The sequence below is a fragment of the Podarcis raffonei genome, chromosome 1, assembly GCF_027172205.1.
Source record: "Podarcis raffonei isolate rPodRaf1 chromosome 1, rPodRaf1.pri, whole genome shotgun sequence".
NCBI lineage: Eukaryota > Metazoa > Chordata > Lepidosauria > Squamata > Lacertidae > Podarcis > Podarcis raffonei.
In genome coordinates, this window is record NC_070602.1 from 113,804,411 (window position 1) to 113,832,037 (window position 27,627).

A 27,627-nucleotide genomic window follows, 5' to 3' on the forward strand; every position below is an offset into this window, starting at 1 on the left:
GCACCATAGGCTAGTGTTCAGATGGCGTTTGGAGTCAAATCTCAACCTTATGTATGAGATTTGCAAAGTAATCCTGTGTATATTTACTCAGAAGTACGTTCCACTGGGTTCATTGGAGATTACGCAGAAGTAAATGTGCCTAGCATCATAGCAGGAGAGGGAGGTAATGAAGTTTCAGCAACGTAATTAATTACATATTATTATTATTTTTTGCAGAGCGGGGGGAAGGAACCCCAGTGTTAACAAATACAGTGGTACCTTGGGTTAAGAACTTAATTCGTTCTGGAGCTCTGTTCTTAACCTGAAGCACCACTTTAGCTAATGGGGCCTCCCACTGCTGCCGTGCCGCCGGAGCACGATTTCTGTTCTCATCCTGAAGCAAAGTTCTTAACCCGAGGTACTATTTCTAGGTTAGCGGAGTCTGTAACCTGAAGCGTATGTAACCCAAGGTACCACTGTAAATGTTGCTTACATTCACATGGCATGAATCTGGTCATGACAATGAACGGAATTTCTGCATCTGTTTCCATTTCTTATTGGGACTTTCTGTCCGACTTTCCTACTTACAGCACATTCAAAAACATAAACATCACATTACAGTGGTACCTCGGATTACATACGCTTCAGATTACATATGCTTCAGGTTACAGACTCCGCTAATCCAGAAATAGTACCTCGGGTTAAGAACTTTGCTTCAGGATGAGAACAGAAATCGTGCTCTGGCAGCGTGACAGTAGCAGGAGGCCCCATTAGCTAAAGTGGTGCTTCAGGTTAAGAACAGTTTCAGGTTAAGTACGGACCTCTGGAACGAATTAAGTACTTAACCCGAGGTACCACTGTATACCATGAAAAGAATTCCTACAAACACCTTCCATTCATGCATACAAAACAAACCCTCTGTTACAGCTATGGAAAACTTTGGCAGCACCCTAATAACAGAACCCAACATCATCTCAGTCCATCAAAAGCCTGTGGGGAAAGTTAAGTCCTTACCTGGTACTGAAAAGATTACTGCAAATGTTATGTGGCCCTTGATGGCAAGAAGGGCCTCACACCTGCATTATGCTTTTTATGGTATCAGTCAGATATGTTCTATGAACTCTCCTTTTCCTTATTGACAATCAGTATTAACTTCCCATGACGTCGTAAGGAAGTTTAGTTTAAAACTGAAAAGTCGTATAGCATTATACAGAGATAATCTTAACAAATATGTAAGGAAATAGTGCCTTGTGTTCTTTGACATAGTTGGCATCCTGGGCATATAAATTAAATATGCAAATGGAAGCAGCGTCACTTTGTCGTGGGTTTTTCTCAAAGCTCTTCAAATAGCCCCCTGGAGAGCATCACATTACCTGTTTTGTAATGCACTATGGGTACATTATAAATCACAAATTGTTCTTTGCATTTTTATATAACATTCCCCCAAGTAAAGCCTTATGAATTTGCTTGGGCTTGCTAGGAAACTCTGAAGCATCCATCAGATGCTTGTAATTGCCCATGGGAAGACTAGATTTACCAGTTTCTTGACTAGATTGATCTGTACCCAGAATGACAAATCCCGTGTTCCTTCAGAGGTGTCAACTTCACAGCCGTTGGCTATAGTCTGGTAGCTGAGAACAAATCCCCATTTTAAAATAATATAAAGAGGGTTGGTGTGAAAATCACAAAATGTGAGCTACACAGCTATTGGTATGCAAATCATGAGGATACCACAAGCTGTAGTTCAGAAGGCCCAGGGTGACGCCATGTTGGTTGTTGTTTTGCTCTGTCTCCTGAGAAATGCTCAACCGAGGATCTGCCTAGGAATACAATATTTTCATTACTGAGATAGATTCTCACTGGTTAAAACCAATGTTGCGAAACAAATTTCATGAAATAAATTTGAAAAATACCTTGTTGAAAAGTATTCATTCTTTATCCTGTGCATTTTGTTTGGTAATATCTGGTACAAGTTTGCCAGCAATGGGGATTTTGTTTCCAGTGTGAAAAATTCACTTGTGTCACCATCACCATCATCATTTAAAATATAATAGGGCTTTCCTGCCATCTGTCCATTTGAATCCTGGCCAATCTGGCCAGGCTGTGTGGTCGGGGCTTGGGAGTGGACCAAAGTGGAGCAGGCTCCACTCTGGTCCACCCCAGCCCTATAAAAGCTGGCTGCCCCTGACCCCAGGGACTGCAGTCAGCTGAAGAACATCTCTCCCTTCCCACCCTATTCAGTAATGCTTTGGGTTTTGTATGCTAACCTTTCCCTTCCAAGTCAAGAAGGAATTTGCCTGCAAACAGGTTTGCAGGTTTTGTCTTCCCCATAGCAATAGTCACAACTTTGGCAGATAAGGCATTGAATGGAATCCTTTCAGTCTAGCATCATTCAGGGGGTGAAGTGGTGTATCACCCCCACCTCAGGATTGTGCAATAACAGGGTACCCCATTAGAGGGGTCTCGTTGATCTCTGTCCAAAAGTCAAGGCGTGCAGCAGATGGGCCATAGACATTCCTTCAGCAGCTTGTGACAGCCATTCATGTAGACGTGCATCTTGCAGACGACCCATTAATCCTAGGCTCGACCCTGTCATGTGTCAGCCCTTCACCAGGGGGGCTGAAAGGGATATGCACCTGATGTCTAAGCCAAGTCCAAACTACACCTGGAATCAAAAAAGTTGTGGACAATTTTTAAATTCCAGAATGCCGTCCTGTCCATTTTGTTCACCTTCACAGGAGAACAAAAGCCTTGTTCTCTGGAGAGGGGTCGCTGTGAGTGGGTCCGCAACAATTTACACTGGTCCACTACAGTATGGCCATGCCAGACGGGAACATGGAGGAGGGCACGGAATGAAAGACTGGTTGTACAGGATTGTAAAGGGTTTCAGAGCAGGCGAGGAGCCCACCTCCCCACACAGGTGCTATATACTGTGTCCAGAATTTGTAAACTTTGGTATCACAAATGGGACGTGGAAGAGAGTTGGCTATCGGCTCCATTTCCCAGGATCTCACTTTAGGAGCTAGAGTAACAACCTCAGTTTGCTTCAATACAGCAAGAAACAGCTCAGCTGGGAGCAGGCATTTAGGTAATAATGCGTTAAAAATGGCATATTTCCCCTAACTGCAGTGCAATCATCTGAAAAACATCGTAATCCCTGGCAGCTGCAAACTATTCTTTCTCAAATATTTTCAGCAAATCCCTTTTATTAATGAAAAATAAAGGCGGGCAGGACTGTTTTGTACATAATTAGTTTGGCAAGCAGATCCGTTATTAATGTATATGTGTTCATACATTTCTCAATGGCTCCCAATTATGTCTTTGTGAGGAGAACCACTAAATCACGGTTATTCAAGGCTCCCGAGCTCATTGATTCACAGCTTGCTGCTCCAAGGTGGACAGCAAGGTCAGAGGTTATGGTTTGTTAAATGATTTCCCACAAGTAAAAATGCTGGCACACCTTTTATAAACAATAACTCAGATCCTCAAATGCCCCTGATGAAGTAGACATTTGCCTGTGAAAGCTATGGACATAATAAATGTATTAAGTCCACAATCCAAACGCCATGGCCAGCAGTGGTGCAGGCTTAAAGGAGCGGAACAACAATCACCGCATCCACAGCCCCACCACTTGTTACCTAGGATAGAAGATCCTAGGTCAGATAGCAGGAATACTGGTGTAGCAGAAGCATCTAGGTGGAATGTAGACACATATAAAAAAACGCTATGAAAATGCTATTTAAAAAGTTTTGAAAAATATATTGAACTTCCCATAGTTCAGCATCGCCATCTAGTGTCACATTTGTATAATGCACTTCACAACACACTTAAAAACATTTTATCTGCAGCTGTATAGCTGAGTCCCTAGATCAGGCCTGGGGCTGGCATGTGGCAGTAGCAGGGACAGGTTGTCCCTATCCCACAAAATGGCCCATTTTAGAAGATTCTGCCAGAGACCTCTGGTGGCAGTGCCCCCATTCCCACTATTTGGGAAGGCATATTGGCGCACTCCTTGGCAGCAAGGCTTCCTCTGCCACCGTTCTTGTGTTTGCTATAAGCATACTCACATGGCACCTTCTCTAGAATCTTTTGTCAAGATTGTAATTTGCAAAGCACTGTCCAAATTCTCTATTGTCACGTTGCAATCAGTGCAGCCATTTCTTGCTTTGCTTCAGATACAGCAATACATAGAAACAAATTGAAGGTTTGGTTCTGGAGGGAGGGGAATCTTCTGAATAGTTCAGGCATGCTGAACGGAACTGGCATGATCCACAAGATCATTTCTTTGTAATGTTTCCTCTTTAAAGTGATGTGCGTTGATGGTAAAGATAAAGGTACCCCTGACCTGTACGTCCAGTCATGGACGACTCTGGGGTTGCGCACTCATCTCGCTCTATAGGCCGAGGGAGCCGGCGTTTGTCCGCGGACAGCTTCCGGGTCATGTGGCCAGCATGACTCAGCTGCTTCTGGCGAACCAGAGCAGCGCACACAAATGCCATTTACCTTCCTGCTGGAAGGTACCTATTTATCTGCTTGCCCTTTGACGTGCTCAAATCCCTTTCTGGACCTTAGTCTTCCAGGAGTCATTTCTTATGAGTCATTTGTCAGATTCGCCACTTACCCAAAGCACATATTCTCACGGGTAGCAGTGCAGTTTCAGCAAGTTATTTTACAAAATCCATGTTGGACTTTGTTGTGAGTCCCTCTTACAATCCTGAGAAACTGGTTAAATCTGCTATCCCCTATCCCCTCCACAGCAGGGTGAAGGGAGAGTAAGCTTTCTACAGTGCTTAGTGAATGCTTATCTCTGTTAGTGCTTCCGTGGCTCTGCTTTTCAAATCTTCTTTAACAAATACACACCTCAGGCAGTGAGGATGCAGGCACCCGCCTAGTAGCTGATAATATATTACTGCATTTCAGCACATTTCAGAGTGTTAACATTGAGAGCACAATTATCAATTAGCACAGCTTACTCAATTTTGCTGGGTGGCTTTTCATTTTTATAACAGCGTAAGTGTATCTTACCATGCAATCGTATACTTGCCTAATTGGGTAATATGCCTGTTCATGGAGTTGCGCTCCTCTCAAAGGAGCAGGTGTACAGTCAGGGGGCACTCATGCACCCATCTTAAGTCACTGGAAGCCCAGCTTCGAAAGATAGACATAGCCAAGTAGCTGGGATGTGAGAGGTTATTTCAATAGGGGGTGTCAGGGACTGGACAGAGGAGGAAAGGTGGAGTCCGCCTCCCCAGCCTGACCCTTCCAGAGAAGAAGGAGACAGTTCAGAATTACAACAGAGGGTTGAGGGAGGTCACAGCTCAGACGCAGATGAAGTGAAAAGCTGGAAAATATTGGGAGAGGAGGAGGCAGAAGAGGAAGCACCACGGACTCAGTGTCTTTAAAAGCATTCCAGCCCCCCCTCCCAGAACACAGCGGGCCTTGAAAGTAGGAGAGCAAAGAGCTCAAAGGCCAAGGGCACTTTCTAGCACTCTTAGCGATGACTCATGAGGAAGTGGGAGAGATGGAGGGGGGTGGAGATTCACTCAGAGCAACGCCATTATTCCAAGAGGCCGCATTCCCAAGCCTCTCTATGTGAATATTGAATAAAAGAAGATGGTAAGGGCTTTTCCTTGTCTTGTCCGTTCCTGGCAACCTGCCGTGGGGGTTGGTTCCTCTGCTGCCTGACAAGGGGCAAACTTTTTAAGTCTTCCTTTTGTCTCTGCTGCAAACATGCCAAAATGGACACATGGAAAGGGGAGTTTGGTGTTGTGCTAGCTGGCTCTGCTCCCAATCTCTATGTTCAAAGTGCCTTTTTAAAAAAGCAGAAGCCTAAATGTTACCTGTATCGGGGGGGGGGGCAGAGCGGGGAGAGGCTGCCATGGATCACATATCAGGAGACCACACTATATTCAGGTGTATTTGTATCGAAGGCACCTTGAATGAATACCCAACACTAGTGCTATCAAGTTTTTAGGTCTGTTTCCCTAGCTCCCTGGAACAGACACTTTAATTCTAATCCCGCCTCCCAGCTGTGCATAAAACCCTACAGCTCCTTGTTAAGTATTGCTTCTTATGGAGAGTTTGATGTCCTTCCTTCTGTGGAGTTTTATCCCTGACATTGCCTTATTCATTATTGTCCAGGACTGAGAGGTCAGTGTATTCCATTTAGCACCCAAGAGTGAGAATGTTGCACTTTCCTCCCTGTCAGGCCCTAGATTCTGTCATCTCTCTAACCAGCTTCCATATAATTAAAAACCATATAGAGTTGTATCCAACGTTACGTGAGCAAAATGCAGCTTCCTCCACCCACTTATAGGCCATTCCCTCTGTCCACTGCAGCCCCCTAAGACACAGCACACAGTGTCTGGTAGCTCCCCACAACCTGCAAAGAAGCTACAAGAGAGAGGGGCAGGAGAAGAGGGGGGAAAGGTAAAGTTTTGTTGCATGAGCTTACTTTCCAGTCACATGGCACTGAACGTAACCTGCCTTTCTTGTCCTGCTGATTCCAAGTAGAGTAGCCCAGTATTAAAGGTAAAGGTAAAGGGACCCCTGACCATTAGGTCCAGTCGTGGCCGACTCTGGGGTTGCGGCGCTCATCTTACTTTATTGGCCGAGGGAGCCGGCGTACAGCTTCTGGGTCATGTGGCCAGCATGACTAAGCCGCTTCTGGCGAAACCAGAGCAGCGCACGGAAACGCCGTTTACCTTCCCGCCGGAGCGGTACCTGTTTATCTACTTGCACTTTGATGTACTTTTGAACTGCTAGGTTGGCAGGAGCAGGGACCAAGCAACGGGAGCTCACCCCGTAGCGGGGATTCGAACCCCCGACCTTATGATTGACAAGTCCTAGGCTCTGTGGTTTAACCCACAGCACCACCCGCAGCCCAGTGTTAGGAGCAAGGTTTTGTAACATCTTGTCATAGAAGGTAGTGGGTGGCTGCAGATCCACTTCCATTTAGGGGTTCTGATGACTACAGAAAAATATATTGGACACATTCAGTATTCCTCCCAATATTTCCTGCTGGAATAAACAGTGACATACCTCAGATTTATGTGCTCCCTCGTCCCATTTCCCTCCCCAAGCTCAGTGGTGGCGCTGCCCTTCCAGGATCAGATCAGAAGCTGGGATGGCTTCTGCAATTCTGGAACCATCCGTGAAAAACTGGGACACTTGAAGGGCATGCCATAGTGTGCCGCTGCATCTGAACTGAGCCACTCAAATCATAGTGATAGCCAGTCTCAGAGTAGACCCATAAATTTACTTTAAGTATTACTTATCGCCTTTAGTTGTTAAGAAACACTGAGCATTATATATATATTATATATATAATCTCTCCCCACCTCTCCAGTACTGTGATTTAAAAATGAAATCAGGCCTCGAACGAGGAACATATCAAAATGAATAAATTGGAAGCACTTAGGAAGCAGCTTTGTGGTGTGACATCAAATTAAATTTTAATTACATTAATTATCTCTTTATATCCCTTGCTACACCAAACTCCTTAGGTAATTCGCTGAGTGTGTTGTTGTAGATTTGTGGGAAGCATTTTTGTTTACTTTCAGAATATTCATAGAGGAATACTTAATAGCTCCAATTGTGACATATAAGGGCAGACTAGGGCCTCAGTCTAACACAGTTCTGTACCCATGCTTAAGCCCCACTGAAATTAAAGGAGGTTAAGCATAACTCTATACTGGATTGTGGTGTATATGTAGGTAATGATCCAATACACCAGTAAATAAAATAGCTGCATTTTAGCCCATGTGATATCAAATTCCACATACCTCTTACTCTGTTTAGCATTATATGAATAGGGGGAAGGATCTTGCATGCTTGACTTCCTCATGTTCATTTTAATGCTCGAAAGAGCCTTTGTGCACACAACTGCATAAGCAAAGGATTCCAGGTCCCTGGTCATTTATTCCTCATTCTCCAGGGTGAGGGATTGTCATAGGATAGTTACATGCAGGCCTTGAGCTAAAAGTATATTCATTCTGCTTGGGGGGTCACTGGTTTCCTTCCTCTTTTTGTGCACACAGTTCAGAAGATAGGTTCTGTCTTAACATCCTGCAGCTTTATAGGATTAAAATAGAGTAGACATGGATGTGAAATAATTATAGTTCCTAGGGCAATGCTTTTCTTTATCAAATAAAACACCAAATCACAAAACAAAGTGAAGACTGAAAACAAGTCCTCATTCATTGTAAACAGGATTTGTTTAAAACTTCAGTGCACAGAAAACTGGGCTTGGAAACCCAGCCTTTATTAGAATCATTTACAAATTTCCTATTCTTTTGGCTAAGACAAGATTTTTCACACACTCTCATTAAAAATGGAGCTAAACTGGGTTGCCGTTTTTAAATGAATAGATAACTCGCAATGTAGCAGTACAGTCCAAAACCAATTCACAGAAGGCTGAGTTATTTCTAAAAAGATATAGGTTGAATAGCAGTAAGCAGGATGTAAGAGTTCATACCATTGTGCTGGATCCATTCAGTGATTGGGAATGTGATCCTAATCATCTATGTTTATTGCTTATGATTAATCTCGTTCAACACACTATGGGTTGTTATATAACTATCCTTATGATTAATCTCACTTCAGTAGTTACATACCAGTCCTTCAAAATATTGTTTCTTTTTTCAGATCACCTCTTGGTACAAGAAGAACATAAAGGATTATTTTCATAAGCAAAAGCTGGGGTCATCTTTAAAAGAAAATGAAGAATTACTCCAGGAGCACAAGGAAATGGAAAATAAGGTTAAAGTAAGAACCATCTTATCTAAAACATGCTCACTGTAGTCCTTCAATTTCTTACAGTGGACTATTGTATTGATATAGGAACACCTTTCCCTGAGGATTATCATTTCACTCATTAAATCATGGGCTCTTCATTGCTTGGACTAATCTATACTGGTGAGTTATAACGTTAAAAATACGTTATAAAATGTGACACCAGAGCAGCAATCCGTTGTCAATGGGATATATATATATATATATATATATACACATACAGTGGTACCTCAGGTTACATACGCTTCAGGTTACAGACTCCACTAACCCAGAAATAGTGCTTCAGGTTAAGAACTTTGCTTCACGATAAGAACAGAAATTGTGCTCCGGCGGCGCGGCAGCAGCAGGAGGCCCCATTAGCTAAAGTGGTGCTTCAGCTTAAGAACAGTTTCAGCTTAAGTACGGACCTCCGGAACGAATTAAGTACTTAACCTGAGGTACCACTGTATAGATATATATATATCAGGGTTTTTTATACCATTTTTCTTAGCAGTGTAGATCCAGCCCTAGTTTATATGTTTTTGCCCAGTTTGGGAAGAATATGTATTTGCTCAAGGTTTCTGACAAGTGGCAACCCCTCTCAAGGCAGGTCACTCTTAAAAACTATGGTGCTAAGGTTCCATAACCAGACAAATTAATAGAAGGGGAAATATATGAATGGCGGTTAGCTAAACTAGTTAAGAAATGCAAGCAAAAACTCAATGTGTCACTGAGGTTTGGGGCTGCTTCCCCATTGCAAAAGAAGAATGAACACTACAGCTTCTTTACCTATTACATATGGGGTGGCTGTTGATAAAGTCAGCTATTTTGTTTTAAATAATCATTTTACATGTTGCTTTACATATTCCACCCACCCCCAGTTTTTTCTTCATCCTTAGCAAAATCTTAGTCTCATGCTTCATTTCCATTTATGTATCCTTAAATTTCAAGAAGAAGAAATCAACTCTAAGAGTGTCTGTCCCAATGATGGCTTTTTAAGAAAATAAACATTCTGAATACAGTCCAGAAAGCTAAACAAATTTAAGTATCATTGACTTCAGTGGAAAAGAGTTAATCACTATAATTGGATACAATGGGACTTAAAAGTCATTAACTTTGGCTGGTTCACACCCGGTATTTTTCTGCAATTCAGTGTGCATAGGAGCGGTTCTTTTTTCTCAGCTGCTTCATGTTTTTGAAAGCCTCACAGCCTCTTTTGAACAAAAAGGTCCAGATTTTTTAAATTTATTTTTTTAAAAACCAAAGTATAATTTCACCCTGTCTGCACCAATCTTTTCAGAAGTGCCAGATCAATCAAGAGATCTACAAAGGGGCTCAATTTCTGTGCCAAATGGAATATTGAGAACTGCAATTTTAAGGGTTATTTACTGAGAAGGCAAAAAAGTAAAATAGCATGACCTGTCTGTGGAGAGACACTGAGCACAGGTTATGTATAATGCTGTGTGTCCTCAGAGGTACTTAGGTAGCTCAGGGAATCTGCAGAGGCATGGCAACATCAGGCTTTTTGCTGCTCTTGCTGGAAAGAAGTGTCATGCCACCAAATAGCACGCAGTATTAAAACAGTAATGTCTCTGGCTGCTGTGGATCACTGCAGATGACAGCTGATCCTCTGTGCTAAGCAGCTCACTTGTAGCAGTTCATCCTTGTAGATCAAATCATTATCTCAGCAGTCCTGCAGAGAGGCAAGAAAAGGGCTTTGTGCCTGTGGCTTCGAAGAGAAAATCCCCCAGTCTACACAATGAACCATACCCACCAAGCTTAAAAGGTAAAGGGACCCCTGACCATTAGGTCCAGTCGTGACCGACTCTGGGGTTGCAGCGCTCATCTCGCTTTACTGGCTGAGGGAGCCGGCGTATAGCTTCTAGGTCATGTGGCCAGCATGACTAAGCCGCTTCTGGCGAACCAGAGCAGTGCACGGAAACGCTGTTTACCTTCCCGCCAGAGCAGTACCTATTTATCTACTTGCACTTTGACGTGCTTTTGAACTGCTAGGTTGGCAGGAGCAGGGACCGAGCAACGGGAGCTCACCCCGCCGCGGGGATTTGAACTGCCGACCTTCTGATTGGCAAGTCCTAGGCTCTGTGGTTTAACCCACAGCGCCACCCCCATCACATAAGCTTTAGTGAGGCGTTCAAGGGACAGGGGCAGCAGATCCTGATGTCGATCTTTATACCACCCACCCCATCCCTGATGTAGATCTTCACTCACCTCTTCTTCCCTGGCTGGGAGGGGATGCCATTTGGTGGTTTGCCTCAGGCGCCAAAATGTCTTGCGTTAACCCTGGTTCTGCCTCTTAAGACACCCATGCGCATGCTGGCTGTGCCCCATGGCCTATGCAAGATTGGTGTCAACCCAAAGAGGGCCTTATGCACATGTCCCTGTCTCTGTTGAGGGGACCCCCCACCCGCATTTACATGTATAGCACCAAATTCCTGAATAGGGATGGAAACTACGCTTGTGATATCTAGCAGCCTCCTCCTTGCCAGCTTAGCATACTCATTGGCTATTAAAGGACACAGAGGGATAAGACACACCACACATGGCTAATTCAGATGCAACCACTTTTCTTCAACAGGGCAGAGATTATGTGTGTGTATCTCTCTCTCTCTCTCTCTCTCTCTCTCTCTCTCTCTCTCTCTCTCTCTCTCTCTGTGTGTGTGTGTGTGTGTTGTTGTTGTTGTTTTTTAAAATGTCATTATTGTAACCTTTCCTGTAGAACTTCTTTCTTGAGTGCAGAGATCCAACATGATACAGTGAGTAGAATGTTGGACAGGGACTGGGGAGACCAAAGTACAAATCCACACTCAGCTATGAAGTCCACTGGGTGACACTAGGCCAGTCACACATCTAGCTCAGTACTGACCCTCCAAGGTCCTGGGCAAGAATCTTTCCCAAACCTGACACCTGAGATCCTTTTAACTAGATCTGCCAGAGAATGGACCTGGGACTTGCCGCAGTACAGGAATCCTCTGTGCTTTTTACCTCTGAGATGGCAACCTTTCCATTTAGAAATCTTCTAACACCACCAATAAACACCAAAGTGCGTCAAGTTTACCATAACCCATACCAGCAAGAGAATATAATGGGGAATATTTCCTTCTTTATTGAACATATTTTTTTTTTTAAAGCCATGCAAGACCCACAATGAAGTCACATAGGAATGAAACTGAGCCCTGGTGATCTTTGACCAATGTGTGGCTCTGATCCAGCAGATCTGATGTGATTGCAAAGCCCTCTGTGTTCAGGGAGCGTCTCCATATTCAGTGGGCGATCTTGGAATGCTTGCACACAAATAACTCCCCTTCATAGGAAAGGGCAGAGGGTCACTGCGCCGACTGACTTTTGGACGCTGTCCATTTTTAAGGAGATAGGATTACCATTATTAGAATCAATGGGATTTAAGCATTACAGTAAAACACTTAGGCTCATTGATTTCAAGAATACATTGGCATGCATAGCTTGCGCTGGATTGCCCAGTAGTGAAACTTGGCAAATTGTTGATAATTCCATTGTATCAAATAACTGAATGCATGTGGTTGTATTTTAAATGATAGCAAGATGCCCATATGTCCGTTCCTAAGCAATGTAATTGAATTTTGAGGGTACTGTCAACCATTCATATTAGCACTACAGTGGTACCTCTGGTTACGTACTTAATTCGTTCCGGAGGTCCGTTCTTAACCTGAAACTGGTCTTAACCTGAAGCACCACTTTAGCTAATGGGGGCTCCCACTGCCGCCGCGCCGCCGGAGCACGATTTCTGTTCTCATCCTGAAGCAAAGTTCTTAACCCGAGGTACTATTTCTGGGTTAGCGGAGTCTGTAAACTGAAGCGTATGTAACCTGAGGTACCACTGTACTATGAACATGGTAGTTGCTGACCCTTATTTAGTAGGATGGGTATTTTGCAGCTCAGCAGGATAGGTAATTGAACAAAAGCCTTGTACTTCTTTGCTGCTGTTTCCAATTCATCCCGGGAGAATGGTTTTCCTATTTATTAGCCATATAATAACCTATGCATGGGAAGTAGTTGCTGTAACTCTTTACACTATCTCTACACTGTAAGCCAGTGCTGCCTTGGTATACGGCTTTGTTTGTTTGTTTATTTGTGGCATTTGTATTCCATCCTGTTACATAAACCTCTGTAGATGGTTTACAATAAATCGGGGGGGGGGGGGGAAGAGAGTTGAAATACAAAGTAAAATATAAAACCATTTAAAAGGGTGGAGGAAACTCTTCTTAAATACAACAACAAAACTAGTTGCATTGAAGGAATTGTGAGGTGTCCAGCCATGGGGACCTGCTGCCATGTAGGCCTAACTATCCACAGGAAAAGAAATAGAAGTATACTAGTTTATTCGGTATTTTTGTGCTTTCATTTTTGGGTTTTTATCTTGTGGACCTGCCCTGTGATCTTTGGATGAAGGGTGGTATACAAATTTAATGACTAGTAATAATAATAATCTCAAATACGTTTGTGTGAATCAAATGTCCTTGCTGGACTTTTGGGTATGACAACTGGGACCATCTGCACAACAGGCGAGTTTAACTGCCTACCTACCCATTGATGCTCCCTCTCTCTGCCATGTTCTTTCCCCCCTCCTATCTGGGGTTCCTTAGCAAATGCTGGGGTCTTGAGGTTGCCCATCACCCGGACAGCACACTGAGCAGGCACACAGGTCACCTGATCACAATCTTCTTCACCGTGATGAAATGTAATTTTTAAAAAACTAATTTTCTGAATTTGCATCTCCTACCTTCTAACACTTTGAAGCTAGAATCCAGGATGGCATCTTCCTGTTTTGTTTTGTTTTATCACGAGAGAATAGGAGTCATTTGGGTTGCTGTAATCTCATGCAATTTCGCACTGCAGTTTCCTGTCCCCCCCAAAAAAACCACACACATTTTGGGCAGGCATGGCAGCCAAAAACAGGGTCCTGAAAAAAAGCGCTTTTTGGAGGGAAATTGCATTGCAAAATCGAGCGAGAGCATGGCCACTGTTCTCTTGCAATAAAAAACAATGTTCTCTTTTTTCCAGGACACTTGTAGGGTATGGAATCTATGCATGTAAATTAGAATGTGCAAGTTTTATTTAAATCTGTGCCATTGTCTTTTTCATGGGGTGGCTATCCTGCAGACTAATAGCTAACTGAGGCGGACCTTTTCTTTCTAGGTATGGAGCTCCAGTGTGGAAGATTTGAAATCAGAGGCTCTCAAGATTCTGTTTTCAGAAGAGTATGCTGAAAAAGAGCACCTGAAGCTTTCAAATCAGAAAATGAACCTGTTGCAACAGGAAGTGAACCGTTGTATGGAGGAGCGGAAAACCTTGTTGCAAGAAGCCAATGAATTCTTCACTGCAGCAGCGAAGGTTAGTCAAAGGATTAACCAACCCACAACATGTGGTCCAGTTGCTCACACTATGCATATCGCACCACGTTTGTTTTCAGTTTGTCACAGTTCTGTTTCTGGTTTCAAAAAGAGAAACATTGCATTTATTTGTACCGTATTTTTCGCCCTACAGGACACACCGTCCCATAAGGCGCACCTAGTTTTTTGGGGGGGAAATAAAGGGGGGGAAATTATTTCCCCCCCAGGCGCGGGGCTGGGGCGGAGGAAGCCCGAGCTTCCCCTGACCCCAGCCCCCAGAACAGGCAACTCTCTGCAAGCTGTGGGAGCCCGGCGCCGGGCTCCCGCGCCTTGCGGAGAGCTGCGCGAAGTCTGGGCGCGCTGAGCTCAGCGCGCCCAGGCTTCAGCATGCAGGCAACTCTCCGCAAGCTGCGCGAAGCCTGGAGAGCGAGAGGGGTCGGTGCGCACCGACCCGTCTCGCTCTCCAGGCTTCAGCGAAAGCCTGCATTCGCCCCATAGGACGCACACACATTTCCCCTTCATTTTTGGAGGGGAAAAAGTGCGTCCTATAGGGCGAAAATACGGTATGTATTTCTCTGTGTGCAGAACAATCTGGGAGGGGCAGAGGAGTCCCTCCAAGGATTTTGCCTCCAGCAGTTTATATTTTAAGAACCAGGTGGGGCTGTTGTCCGTCAAGGCCCTGCACCCCCTCCCTTGAGGAATGAAAACACGTGGACACCAGTATTTAGGTTAATGGGCGAAAAAAGGTCACAACTTTTATTGGTTACAGAATGTGAATGGTATTGGCTTTTGGCATTGGACCCATTCCGACTATATCTGACTCCCGCTCGCCATGCAGGAAGTCTCAAAAGGGTTAACCACCTTTAGGGGGAGCCCTGTTTATGTACATCAACTCAGAGCTCCCCCAGGGTCACCGGAAAGGTCGTGCCATGGCCCTAGCCACCGCCCAGGCTTCGGACAGGATCCACGATCCCCGGACTCCTTTAACGGAATACCCTTCAAGGGGAGGGGCAGGTGATGGCCACAACCTCCCCTCCAACACACAACACATTTTCCAATGCCTAACCACCAAACCTTACAAAGTTGTGATGATTTGCTACGAGGTAGGCAAAAACCAAATGGCTGGTGCCAATCTGCCAAGTGGAAAAATTCCTACCAGGCCCCTTCAACAGCCGACCAACCGAAGTCCATAGCAAGGTCAAGGTGACTAACGCTAGAAGAAAGGGCAGGAGGGCGGGAGATCCGTAGTAGCAGGGAGCAGAAGGAATTACTCTCGGCTGCGTGGCAGCCTAAATGCGGCTTAGCCACACACCCCAGCCAGCCGGATTGGCTGGCTGGGTTGTGACGCGCGCCGGGACTCCCTGATGACTAAACACGCCCCCCACTAAGGGCGGGAAGCGCAAGGCCCCTGCGCAACCCCTCCCCTCCCTGAAAAGGAGAGGCTTTAGTATACACTATACTTGTTCTTAAAACTTTTTTAAAAATGTTTTGAGAGTCCTATTATAATTGCTAAATGTTGGAAATGTAAAGAAAATGAAGGTACATTCTTTCACCTTTGGTGGACGTGCCCAAGGATTAAGGCTTTCTGGGAGATGATATATAATGAAATGAAAAAGGTATTTAAATATACCTTCTTGAAGAAACCAGAGGCCTTTCTCCTGGGCATGGTTGGCCAATTGGTGCCAAAGAAGGATAGAACTTTCTTTATGTATGCTACGACAGCAGCAAGAATACTCATCGCAAAGTATTGGAAGACACAAGAGTTACCCACCCTGGAAGAATGGCAGATGAAAGTGATAGACTATATGGAACTGGCGGAAATGACTGGCAGAATCCGAGACCAGGGAGAAGAGTCGGTGGAAGAAGATTGGAAGAAATTCAAAGACTATTTGCAGAAACATTGTAAAATTAATGAATGTTAAAATGATGTTGGATTGAAATCAAGCAGCCTTAGCAACAAGGTTAATAAGAATATGTAAAAATGGATTGATAACGGATGAAAATATAAAGTTATAATATGTTGAGATATAGAATTAAGATAAAAAGAAAGAGGGTAAGGATTTGCTGAATTAACCATGTGAACGGGAATACAAAAAAGGGAGGTGTGAGGAGGTCGGGGAAATAAGTAAACGAAATCTAAGATATGAAAAGATTGATTTGTTTTTAACTATTTTCTATTTATTTTTTCTGTATTTTGTATCTTTTTTTCCTATGTATTTTTGTACTTTTTGTATTTTTTCTTTTTTTTCTTTTTTATTCTGTAACTTTCTTGTTTTTGTAAAACTTTAATAAATATCTTTTTTAAAAATATATATATATATAATTGCAAAAAAACCCCTCCAGAAATACTAGACCTTTCCTTGAACTTTGTGGTCTAGGAGTCTGTACTGAGTTCCTGTTTGCTTATTTATTTGCTTTTGTTATATCTTTTTGACCTGCTTCTCAACCATGGTAGGCTCTTAATGAGGCTTACAATTTATCCGACATAAGAATGAGAGTATATTAGGTAAAAGTGGGACCTGCACCAAAATGATGCATCCCATAGCTTAATTAGTGAAGCATAAGGCTCTTAATCTCAGAGTGGTGGGTTTGAGGACCACATTGGGGAAAAGATTCCCGCATTGCAAGGGATTGGACTAGATGACCCTCATGGTCCTTTCCATGATTCTGTTTCTCACCTCCCCTATTCAGCATTCCATGGCCACTGAGCATGCTCAGTTTTCACTGGGCTGTTTTTTATTGACTGCCTTCATTTCTGCCAAACGATTGGCAATCTGGGGTTGTGTGTGTCACTTTCAACTAATCCTAAACATTTTGACACCACACCCAGCCATCTTCATATTTTGGATAGGTTTTACCATGCCAGGGAATAAAACTCATGATCATTCCTTCTTTCCCTGCAATTTGTAACGATCAGGGAATTTGGGGATTGTATTCCTCTGATGAGGAAATAGTCTTGGTGGATACAAACTTCACTACCAGGCAAAGAAGGCACCTGGAATAGGATTCCTTCTGAATATCTTAATGCCTGAAGAGGCTTGTACCAAGCAACTGTTTTCTAACTTGAATAGAAGAAAACTAGATAACAGAAGTTGCATGAGACAAGGGGATGGATTTGGAGGCATTCAGAGATTATAAAAGACTCAGTGATGTTGACTGGCAGGTTTATTTTCTGTAAACACACAGTAACTAAAAAAATAATATTTTATTGTATGTCACATATTGTGTGTGTGTGTGTGCACAAATAACCTTACTGTAAAAAAGATTTCATACTCTGTTTACAATAGCAATTGACAGCAACAAAGAGTGAATAATACCCAGGGTGAGAGAAGCATTCATCATTTCATTTAGATAATCTGGCTTTATGAGAAGACTAGCTGATTTCTGTCAGAAGAGTGACTGGGCAGTTTAGTGCAGATTGCTCTCTAAGTATTTATTTAGTAATGTTACCTGCTAGAGAAGGAGAAACGTTTGTATGCTAATGTGAATGCGCTTAACTATTAGTTCTGGCTCTTTTGCCGTATTTTATGTTATGAACCAATGTGTTAAAATTAATCAACAACAGGACTGCCATTTTTTCCTTTTAAAAACAATGCCCTCTGAAACAGATCTGTTTCTCTGTATGTTTTTCAATTCTCGCCCTTCTTCTTCTTCTTCTTCTTCTTCTTCTTCTTCTTCTTCTTCTTCTTCTTCTTGCAGTGCTTATGAAGGGAAAACTCTCAGTTTACATTTCTATCAGCATTGCTGCGGAGGAGTAAAAAAAAAAGGGGGGGAGTTAACTAAGCAGCTGTCTTGTCAGGCCAGTGTACCACTGAGCTTGGCATTTCTACCCCATGTGGGGTTTCAGGCAAGACTCTTTCCCATCCTCTGCATGCAGAGTATAGACACTATCACTGACTTATGGCTCTCATCTCATACAGTAATAATCTCCCAGGTAGAGGAACAGTACAGTGGAGCTCCATCCCCCCACTGTAAAAGATCACTGCTATATTGAAGCAGTCCAATGGCCAGCTTTTTCAATGGTCCTGCTAATCCAATGAGTGGTAGGAGCAAGTGTCTGTATTCAGTGCCGGAGCCCTCTCTTGCCTTTGAGGTCAATAATCCAATAGCGCATCTCAAAAGGAGAGATATCTCACAACACTGCTGAATTGTTTGGTGGGACGCAGGGGCGTCTTGCCCATAGAGACAAGTGGTGCGGGGCGCCAGGGTGCCAAGTTCTGGAGGCTGCCAGGGAAGAGGCGGAGGCTGGGCGTGGCACCTCCTGGCATCAGCTCGCTGCCCTCGGCTGCCTCTGCCATGCCACTCCGAAGCAGCGCCGTGGCCACTGCAGTACAGGCGCCAGGGATAAGGCTGAGGCTGGGCACAGCACCTCCCGGCATCGGCTTGGCGCCCTTGCCCGCCTCGCTGAACCAGCGTCGTGCCTGGAGCCTCTGCCTCTTCCCCGCCGGAGGAGCCGCCCTCCAGCCGCTGCCCGCCTCCTCCAGCTCCGTAAAAATGTTGGCAATTCTGGGAAAGGGGGGGCTCTGGAGGGATCTTTGCACCACGGCGCCAGATATACTTAAGATGGCCCTGGTGGGACACTAAACAACCTGCTGTGTCACTTCTCACCCATTAAAAGGAGAGCGCTATGACATTATTATGTTGAAGAGCAGTACAGGCGTCTCCCCGCCTATGTGAGGGTTACGTTCCTGGTTACCACGTGTATATGCGAAATCACGTACAGTGGGCAACACCATCTAAATAGCCTGTAAACAACATCTAAACCTCTGGAAACCCTTTAAAACCCCTTAAAAAACCAGCAGCACTTGCCAGAGCCTCCCCCCTTTTTGAAGCAAGCTTCCTAGTGCGTGGCTACATTAATCAACTGCAGCAGGCTGAAAAGGCCATGTTACCGAGTATCATATTATGCTGAGTTGGCACCATCTATGAAACTGTAGCAATATAGGAAGGGGCAATCCTGACAGCCAGAGTGGTTATCACAGCTGTCATGGAAAAACTCAACTTCAGAAGGCTACAGTCTTCAAACTTCCTACTCTATACAATGTTAAGAGTAGTGGCTTTAGAGCAGGTCATCTGAGGGTTGCGACCATTCTTGCAACCTGACCCTATCCGTCTTTGCAAGGAAGTACAGTGGTACCTCGGGTTACATACGCTTCAGGTTACATACGCTTCAGGTTACAGACTCTGCTAACCCAGAAATAATACCTTGGGTTAAGAACTTTGCTTCAGGATGAGAACAGAAATCATGCAGCAGTGGCGCGGCAGCAGCAGGAGGCCCCATTAGCTAAAGTGGTGCTTCAGGTTAAGAACAGTTTCAGGTTAAGAACGGACCTCCGGAACGAATTATGTACTTAACCCGAGGTACCACTGTAATTTCTACTGAGTTCAATGTTGTCTTTTCTGCTGAAGACCTTCCTCTTTCAGCAAGCCATTTCAGGTAGAGATCTTTCCCTGTCTGCATCCAGTACCTTTCGAAGAACAAACTTCATTACTAGTATGGTTTATGTCATGAAGTGCAGAGAATGGTACCCAAGTAAACAGCTCTACTAGCCCAACATAATCCCACCAGTGGGATTTCCACTCCCTCTCCTCTTGTCATGTGCCCCCTAAATCTGCTCCAGAAGTTTGAGGAGAAACCCACAACAGATTTTTTTTTGGGGGGGGGAGTGCAGAGGGGGAGGGGAAGTTTCATTGTCCAGCCTGCACTATGGGACCTATATAGTTGTATCGCCTACAGTTCTGATCCAAAGGCTCCTGAGTTTTTCAAAACTGACTGGTAATTTTATTGTTGTGAGTGGCTCGAAGTCACTTTTGTTTAAAAAAGGCTAATATAAATACTCACCATCACCTACAATTCTAGGGTTTGAGAAGGGAAATTACATAAACTGGCTCACCCTCCACTGCTGCTGTCATTATACACCCCCCCATCCATTTTTCTTCTTCACGTACCCTTACAGACTTTGTTCTTCTGGTCATTTTTGAAAGTCAAACAAGCATCCATTTTCATTTATTTTTTTGCTGTAAAAAGGACTGAAGATATTGTCCCCACATTCTCACTTTCTTCATCATCATCTTTTTGGTAATACTGCAATTCATATATTTCCCTCATAACTGAAGGCAGAGATACTCAGAAAAAGAAAAATGTGCACCGGGAAGCCGAGAAGCCGATAATTTGGTTTCTGACATTTAACTAAAGAGCATTTTTAAACTGAAGGCCCCGGTCCAGTTGCCATTACTGGTCTCCACCACATTTGAGAGACCTTCCCTGCCCTGCTACCTGAGGTTGTTTTATGGGAAACCAGGAAGTTGCTTTACACGTTGCTGCTGTACATGAAACTCTCGTCATGTAACAAGATCTGTGTGGTCTCAGCTTTAGCAGCACTAGTTCACCAGGGAGGAGAGAATCTGGATTCAATGTTCCCTTTCATAAATAAATGGTTGGCGTTGTAAGAACTGACAGTGCTGTCCATCTTGTCTGGTGCTGCCCCTGTAGCTTTATGGACATATGGATGTGCTCAGTAGTGACTCTGTGCATTGGCCCATCTGGCTCAGTATATTCAGACTGCCAATGGTCTCCACCACATTTGAGAGACCTTCCCTGCCCTGCTACCTGAGGTTCTTTTATGGGAAACCAGGAATTGAGCCTAGAACTTTATGCACATAAAGCAAGTGCCCAGCCACTGACCTATGACTCCTTCAGTTCCCTGTCTGCTAAGGAGAGCAGTGTACACAGCTGAAGGTGCTTCATAGAAGGACTTGATCAGAAGCAGAGCCTCCTTTGTCCATGCAGATTCAGTAGGAGCCAGCATATGGGCACTTGTTCCAAAACTATGGAACAACATGGTGTCATGCCTTCAGGGTAGTGGGCCCAACTCTATGGAACTCAATCACAGTAGAAATCAAGCAAGCCTCAATCATCCCTGCTGAATTTCAGAAGCCTGGTTAAAACTATTGTATTCCAGAAGGACTTTGCATCATGAATCTGCTCTGACGTTTCAATCTCTGGTGTTTAATTTATGTTTTAAATTTTGGATGTGTTTCGTAAGCCACCTTGGGATTCAGATGGTAAAAAGCGGGGTATAAATTCTTAAAACAAAATGGTTTCTATGCTGAGTTGAAGAAAAACTGTTTTGTAATATGTTTTATTTAAAAGGCCCGTCTTTTACTTTTCAAAAACTGTATTTGTTTTGATAGGCGTGTGACGTACTTAGAAATGTAGAGGCCTCCCTTAAGCTTCTTAACTCTGAAGGAATAAGCTCGCCTCTCTTGGCAATAAAACATGAGGAACTGAAGAAAGAGATTACAGAAGGATCAGCTGACGCCTTGCAGAAGGGACAAGCCTTGCTTAGCAAAGGAGATGCCCACAGGTAAGTGAAGAACCCCATACACATTTAGGAGTTGCCTCACAGGTATCAATTATTGCTGGGAAGTTACATGGTTCTAAGCAGGTCGGAATACTCTTTTTCCACATGAGCAATGATCAAGGGGAACGTGGGGAGTTTTTAGGCAGAAATAAGGCAAATCCTGAAAATGAGGAAATGCAACTCAGGGTTTTATGAGCTTGACCGTTCATTAGGATTGAATCCAGGGTGATTCCCAGTGGATGAATTCTCTTCCTCACATTCTTGAAAGCATTCCTCACAGCCCCTTTTCCCCAAATTCACTGAGGCAAGGGGAAGTGATGGGGAAGAAATACAAGTTGCTTCATATGCTGCAATTCCCCCCCATGGTAATAATAATAATAATAATAATAATAATAATAATAATAATAATAATTTTATACCCACCCTTCTGGCTGGGTTTCCTCAGCCACTCTGGCCGGCTTCCAAGAAAATATTAAAATACAATAGTCCGTCAAACATTAAAAGCTTCCCTAAACAGGGCTGCCTTCAGATGTCTTTTAAAAGTCTGGTAGTTGTTTTTCTTTGACATCTGGTGGGAGGGCATTCCACAGGGCAAGTGCCACCACCGAGAAGGCCCTCTGCCTGGTTCCCTGTAACTTGGCTTCTCGCATTGAGGGAACTGCCAGAAGGCCCTCTGCGCTGGACCTCAATGTTCAGGCTGAACGATGGGGGTGGAGACGCTCCTTCAGGTATACTGGGCTGAGGCTGTTTAGGGCTTTAAAGGTCAGCACCAACACTTTGAATTGTGCTTTAAAACGTACTGGGAGCCAATGTAGGTCTTTCAAGACCAGTGTTATGTGGTCTTGGCGGCTGCGCCCAGTCACCAGTCTAGCTGCCGCATTCTGTCTTTTTATTCAGGGTCACATTTTGATAGGTTTACTTATCTGAAGTAAATTTGTTCATATTTGTTTCCTCACAAGTTCTGGTGAGAAACTCATTTGAGGAAGGGGAAGTGTTAGAACAAAATCCACAAATGTACATGTCCTAGTTTCTCTGTTTTGCTGCAAATTAACATTATTGTTGGTTTTCCAAAGGCTAGCTGTGCAAAGGATCAGAATTGTTTTCATCCGCCTCCTATAATCCTACCTACCAGCAAAAATGCTAACTGTCATTTTGTTTCTGCCTTCAGTTCTTGGATGACTGGTGTTCAGGAAATGGTAAACTGCATTAACAAAAGAGTAGATGGGCTGATCAAACAGTGTACTGCTTACAAGGAACTTGCCTCAGAAAAACAGCACTTAACCACCTCCTTAGACAATTATCTCAAAAAGGTATATGAAAACATGCAACTCATTCTGATAAATATAACTGAATGATAAATAGAAATTGAAGTCCAATTTTTCGGTGAGATCCACTATATATTTTGGAAAGTTGTATGTCTGCTTGGATCATTGTTGTAAAAAAACAGACACTCACAAAATTGGGGAATGCTTTCTGAAATTTGAGATATAATGAATGCTTCTTGCTTCTATGAGGAATGTGACTACCCTTTATAACCATAATAGGTGTTTCCTAGTACAGTTCTCTACTAACATAGAACACTATGAAATATTTGCTGCATGCTAAAATCAACCCTGGCATTTGGTAGACACAGCTTATTCCAATTTAGATGCTTCTAAAAATGTGCAACAGGAATGAATCCTCATAATGGCTATATATACAATATAATTCTATATGCTAAGCCATCATGGCTATTTTTTTCCATTCATGCTGTCACAAATGTAAATTTATGTGCATGATGCGCAATTACGTCCACAAGCCATAAGGCCAAAGACTCGAAAATGTACTCAGTTTAAAAATGAAGACCGTGTTCTTATGGAGAGAAGAGAGTTTGTGAAATTAGTTATCCAGGCTACTTTTTGCATCTTGGCTAATAAAACAGTAACTAATATGTGTGTGAATCGTAATGCTGGAAATGTAGTTAGAGGTTAGGCATTTCAGTATATATGTCTATGTAGTCTTAATCGTGCACATGCAAAATCTCTGTCCCACAAAAAGGAACAGTTGAACATGCCTTCATTTTTAACTATATGGTGTCGTTTTTACTAACTCAAATATATGTGATGACACATGGCACACTCTCTCAAAGAATCGTGCCATTTTACAATGCATGTGGGAGAATCACTTATATGAAAGCCCTCCCCTATCAAAACTTCTCTACCTGTGGAATGCTTATACCTACATCACAGTGAAGACCTCTAGCCCATAATTATGCCATTATGTCCCAAACAAGCCTTGGTGGCATGCAAATTAGTAGTTCGATGTTTTTAACTAGTTATTTTTATTCAAAACCAAAGGCCTCTACAAAGATTAAGAACGTTGGTCCAATCGTCTCAGCTGCAATAAATCCTGGATCATCTGTCCCTGAATCAGAGAAAGTCCTGAACAAATACTTAGAGCTGGCAAATCAAACTAAGGTAAAATACTTTTGTACACTGTATTTATTTTTTTTTAAACCCTGTGTCGAGCCATATGTTATTACTGTGCAAATTTCCCCAGGTACTTCAGGAATGGCTTGCTTTTCTACACCAGTCCTGCACGTGTGAAGAATCTTGCAATGAACAGAGTCCCATTACGCCAGGGATAAGGAACTTGTGGTCCTCTAGAAGCTGCCTGATTACAACTCCCATTATCCCTGCTGGCTGGGATGAAAGCTGTAATCATAGAGTTGGAAGGGTCATCTATCCCAACCCCCTGCAATGCAAGAAATGTTTTAGCAAGACTGATTTTAAAATTGCTTTTTTTATGGTTGCTTAGAGACATGGGACGCGGGTGACGCTGTGGGTTAAACCACAGAGCCTAGGACTTGCCGATCAGAAGGTCGGCGGTTCGAATCCCCACAATGGGGTGAGCTCCCGTTGCTCAGTCCCTGCTCCTGCCAACCTAGCAGTTCGAAAGCAAGTCAAAGTGCAAGTAGATAAATAGATACTGCTCTGGCGGGAAGGTAAACGGCGTTTCCATGCGCTGCTCTGGTTCGCCAGAAGCGGCTTAGTCATCCTGGCCACATGACCCGGAAGCTGTACGCCGGCTCCCTCGGCCAGTAAAGCGAGATGAGCGCCGCAACCCCAGAGTCGGTCACGACTGGACCTAATGGTCAGGGGTCCCTTTACCTTTTAGAGACATGGTGCTGGAAGAATTAATATTAAGCACATTTCATATTATTTTTCAATATTGTAATATTATACTTTAATTCTTGCTTTTTATTTAAATCTGCCATCACAATTCCCACCCACTCAAAGCTACTACAGACCTTGGCGACATATCCCATAATGCTTAGGGTCCTCCAACCCTCAGGAAGTGCTGTGGTAGATATAGAAAATCTGGGCGGGGAGAGGGGAATGGTTGTCCCACTCCGCACAAGCGGAAACACTTTTCGCCAACGCTAATATCCTAAAATCGTTTGTGCGGAGGGAGTTGTTTTGGTTTTTTTGACCTGAGGGTGGGGGGGGGGTATAGATGAGTTGCAAACCTTCAAGGAGTTGCCCAGTTTTAGGTAGGCAAATTCGAATGTGCACATTACACGTTATATTTCTCTGTTTATGCTGCTGTAGGAGATGGCAACTGAACTGGAATTAGCTGTGAGAATTTTTAAAGAGATGGAAGAACTGGAAACCACAGAAGTGGCCGTTTTCTCTAACAAAACTGACCTCCTGAATGAAGAACTGACAACACTTAACAGAAATATTAGCTCAAAACTGGAAATCCTGAAGCCGTATGTAGAATTTTTGAAGTCATCCGATGAGGTACTTTCCCCCTCCACACGAGAGTCATATTCCCACGGGGTAATCTGTCAGGGGCTGCACGCCATTGGTGAAGGGGGCTGGGGTCAGTGGAAGCCAGCGGTGGTTGGGGCCACAGCCCAAAGTAGATGCTTTTCTTTCTCTCATTCTCACTTTCTTCTACCCTCCCTCCTTGTTACCCACATAAAATTAGACAGAGGGACACAGGTTGCTCACACTTGTGTAGGTGCTACGGACCAATGTTGTTTAGAATGTAATGCAATAAACTACGAGCTCCCCAAGTACCTATGAGATGGTTATCTGAGTATTGTAGGGGGCATAGTAACCAACTCCTAGGGGCCAAGGGGTCTTTAGCACCCCCAATAAAATATGCCCCAGTTGATGGGCATTGCCATTCAAATGGTGTGTGTGCACCACGTCATGTGATTGGTTATGCGGTGCAGGGCTTGCTGCCCCCCCTAATATTTTACAGTCATACCTCGGAAGTCGGAACGCCTTGTCAAATGTTTTGGTTCCTGAATGCCACAAACCTGGAAGTGAGTGTTACAGTTTGAGAACGTTCTTTGGAACCCAAATGTCTGGTGTGGGTTCCGTTGCTTCCGATTGGCTGCAGGAGCTTCCTGCAGCAAATCAGAAGCCGCGCCTTGGGATCCCTGGTAGGGGGAATTAATTATTGCAGTGGTTTTGTTCTAAGACTATATTTGGTCAGAGTCTAAGATTTGACAAAAGTCTCTTGAAGGGCCAGAATGACTGGCAGATGTTACTTTAGTACTCAGCGAATGCCTCTGTCTAGGAACTGGCTTTTAGAATATGGTTTCTTGATTCAGAGATCTGTGGAACTATTTGAATGTGAAAGCTATGAGAAGGTGATTCCCTGATTTGAGAGGAGGGTGTATGTAACTGAGTGTGAAAACTACCAAAATAAACTACACTTTGAGAGCATGAGAGAAACAGGAAAACAGAATGATACAGAGGGTACTTTCAAACAGTCTCTGTTTTCAAGATGGGATTCAATCGCATTCTGGCAAATTTAGGTTTCACAATCCTTGACGGGTCCTGGACAACAAGCCCACTTTCTTAAAAGATCAAACTTTTTGCAGTAAGATGAGTGATGGGGGAATACACTGGAGAAAGCCATCCTGTAATCTCCCTGCAAATAATAATAATTAGGATGAATGATAAATAAGTGGAAACACCCAGAGACAGAGAGCTGAACCCTGAAAGCACGGTGGGACATGGCAGGTACACCTCTCTAGAAATCTGATTGCAGTTAGGTCTGCTGCCTCACTAGGCCACTAGCAGTGTAAAAGCCTCCACCGACAATGACGCCCCACTTAGTGTGTAAGTAAATCAGGTATTACAAAAACACTCAGCATTGCTAGTGACGAGGTCTCCACCAAAGGGAGCCATACCCTAGTAAATGCTGCCCCTGAGACTTCTGATGGCGCAGAGAATTTGAGAGTACACAGTAAGCTCATTTAAAGGATCATCAGCCCTCGCAGGAAATAATTATATAGTGGCTGTTTAAAAAGGATTTACCCATGATGCACTTGGGCAAAGTCCCTTTAAATGGAATAAAATTATCTCAGAAGAGACTACGAAGTGCCCAGAGTTTTACAAAGATAAATCCCCACCTGTTCCCAGTTTTCTGAAGTTTGGAGTTGTGAAACTGGGGAAAAATTGGCATGGCATCCCTTTCTATTTTAACTAACTAAGGATGAAATTAATTTGAAAACGAACAACAAATAAGATAGTGAGTTCTTGAACAATTGCTTTGCAGTGGTACCTCGGGTTAAGTACTTAATTTGTTCCGGAGGTCTGTTCTTAACCTGAAACTGTTCTTAACCTGAAGCACCACTTTAGCTAATGGGGCCTCCTCCTGCCACTGTGCCGCCAGAGCACGATTTCTGTTCTCATCCTGAAGCAAAGTTCTTAACCCAAGGTACTATTTCTGGGCTAGCAGAGTCTGTAACCTGAAGCGTCTGTAACCTGAAGCGTATGTAACAGGAGGTACCACTGTATTACTTTCCATTGACTTCAGCGAGGGGGTTCAAGGATTATACAGGCCCGAGTTAATCACAGAGAAACTCCAACATAAATGTACAGGTTACCTACACTCACTTATTTCTACCCCTTTAGGTTGGAGGTGATGCTCAGAGGCTGAAGGAATTCTATATAACAGAGACGGTGCAAGAAGATAGTGAAGCTAAAAATGAGGCTTTGCTACAGTCAGCTGACGACCAGTGGCAGATGGTTTTAAATAAGATTCTTTCCACTCAAGACATGGGACATGACTTTCTAAATTTAGTAAACATGGTGAGTCTCTCAGCGATGCTTTATTCGCTG

General features: G+C 43.6%; 1 protein-coding gene across 4 annotated transcripts in view; it reads left to right on the forward strand.

Annotated features, from left to right (window-relative positions):
- CCDC141 (coiled-coil domain containing 141) overlaps positions 1-27,627 on the forward strand; it is a 109,238-nt gene that overhangs the window by 41,850 nt on the left and 39,761 nt on the right. For all 4 annotated transcript variants that reach the window (XM_053409807.1, XM_053409813.1, XM_053409819.1 and 1 more), the window contains exons 6-12: positions 8,626-8,745; positions 13,945-14,139; positions 21,333-21,505; positions 22,671-22,812; positions 23,839-23,958; positions 25,093-25,284; positions 27,421-27,597. In XM_053409807.1, the coding sequence (XP_053265782.1) occupies positions 8,626-8,745; positions 13,945-14,139; positions 21,333-21,505; positions 22,671-22,812; positions 23,839-23,958; positions 25,093-25,284; positions 27,421-27,597 (1,119 nt within the window). The remainder of the gene's footprint in view (positions 1-8,625; positions 8,746-13,944; positions 14,140-21,332; positions 21,506-22,670; positions 22,813-23,838; positions 23,959-25,092; positions 25,285-27,420; positions 27,598-27,627) is intronic.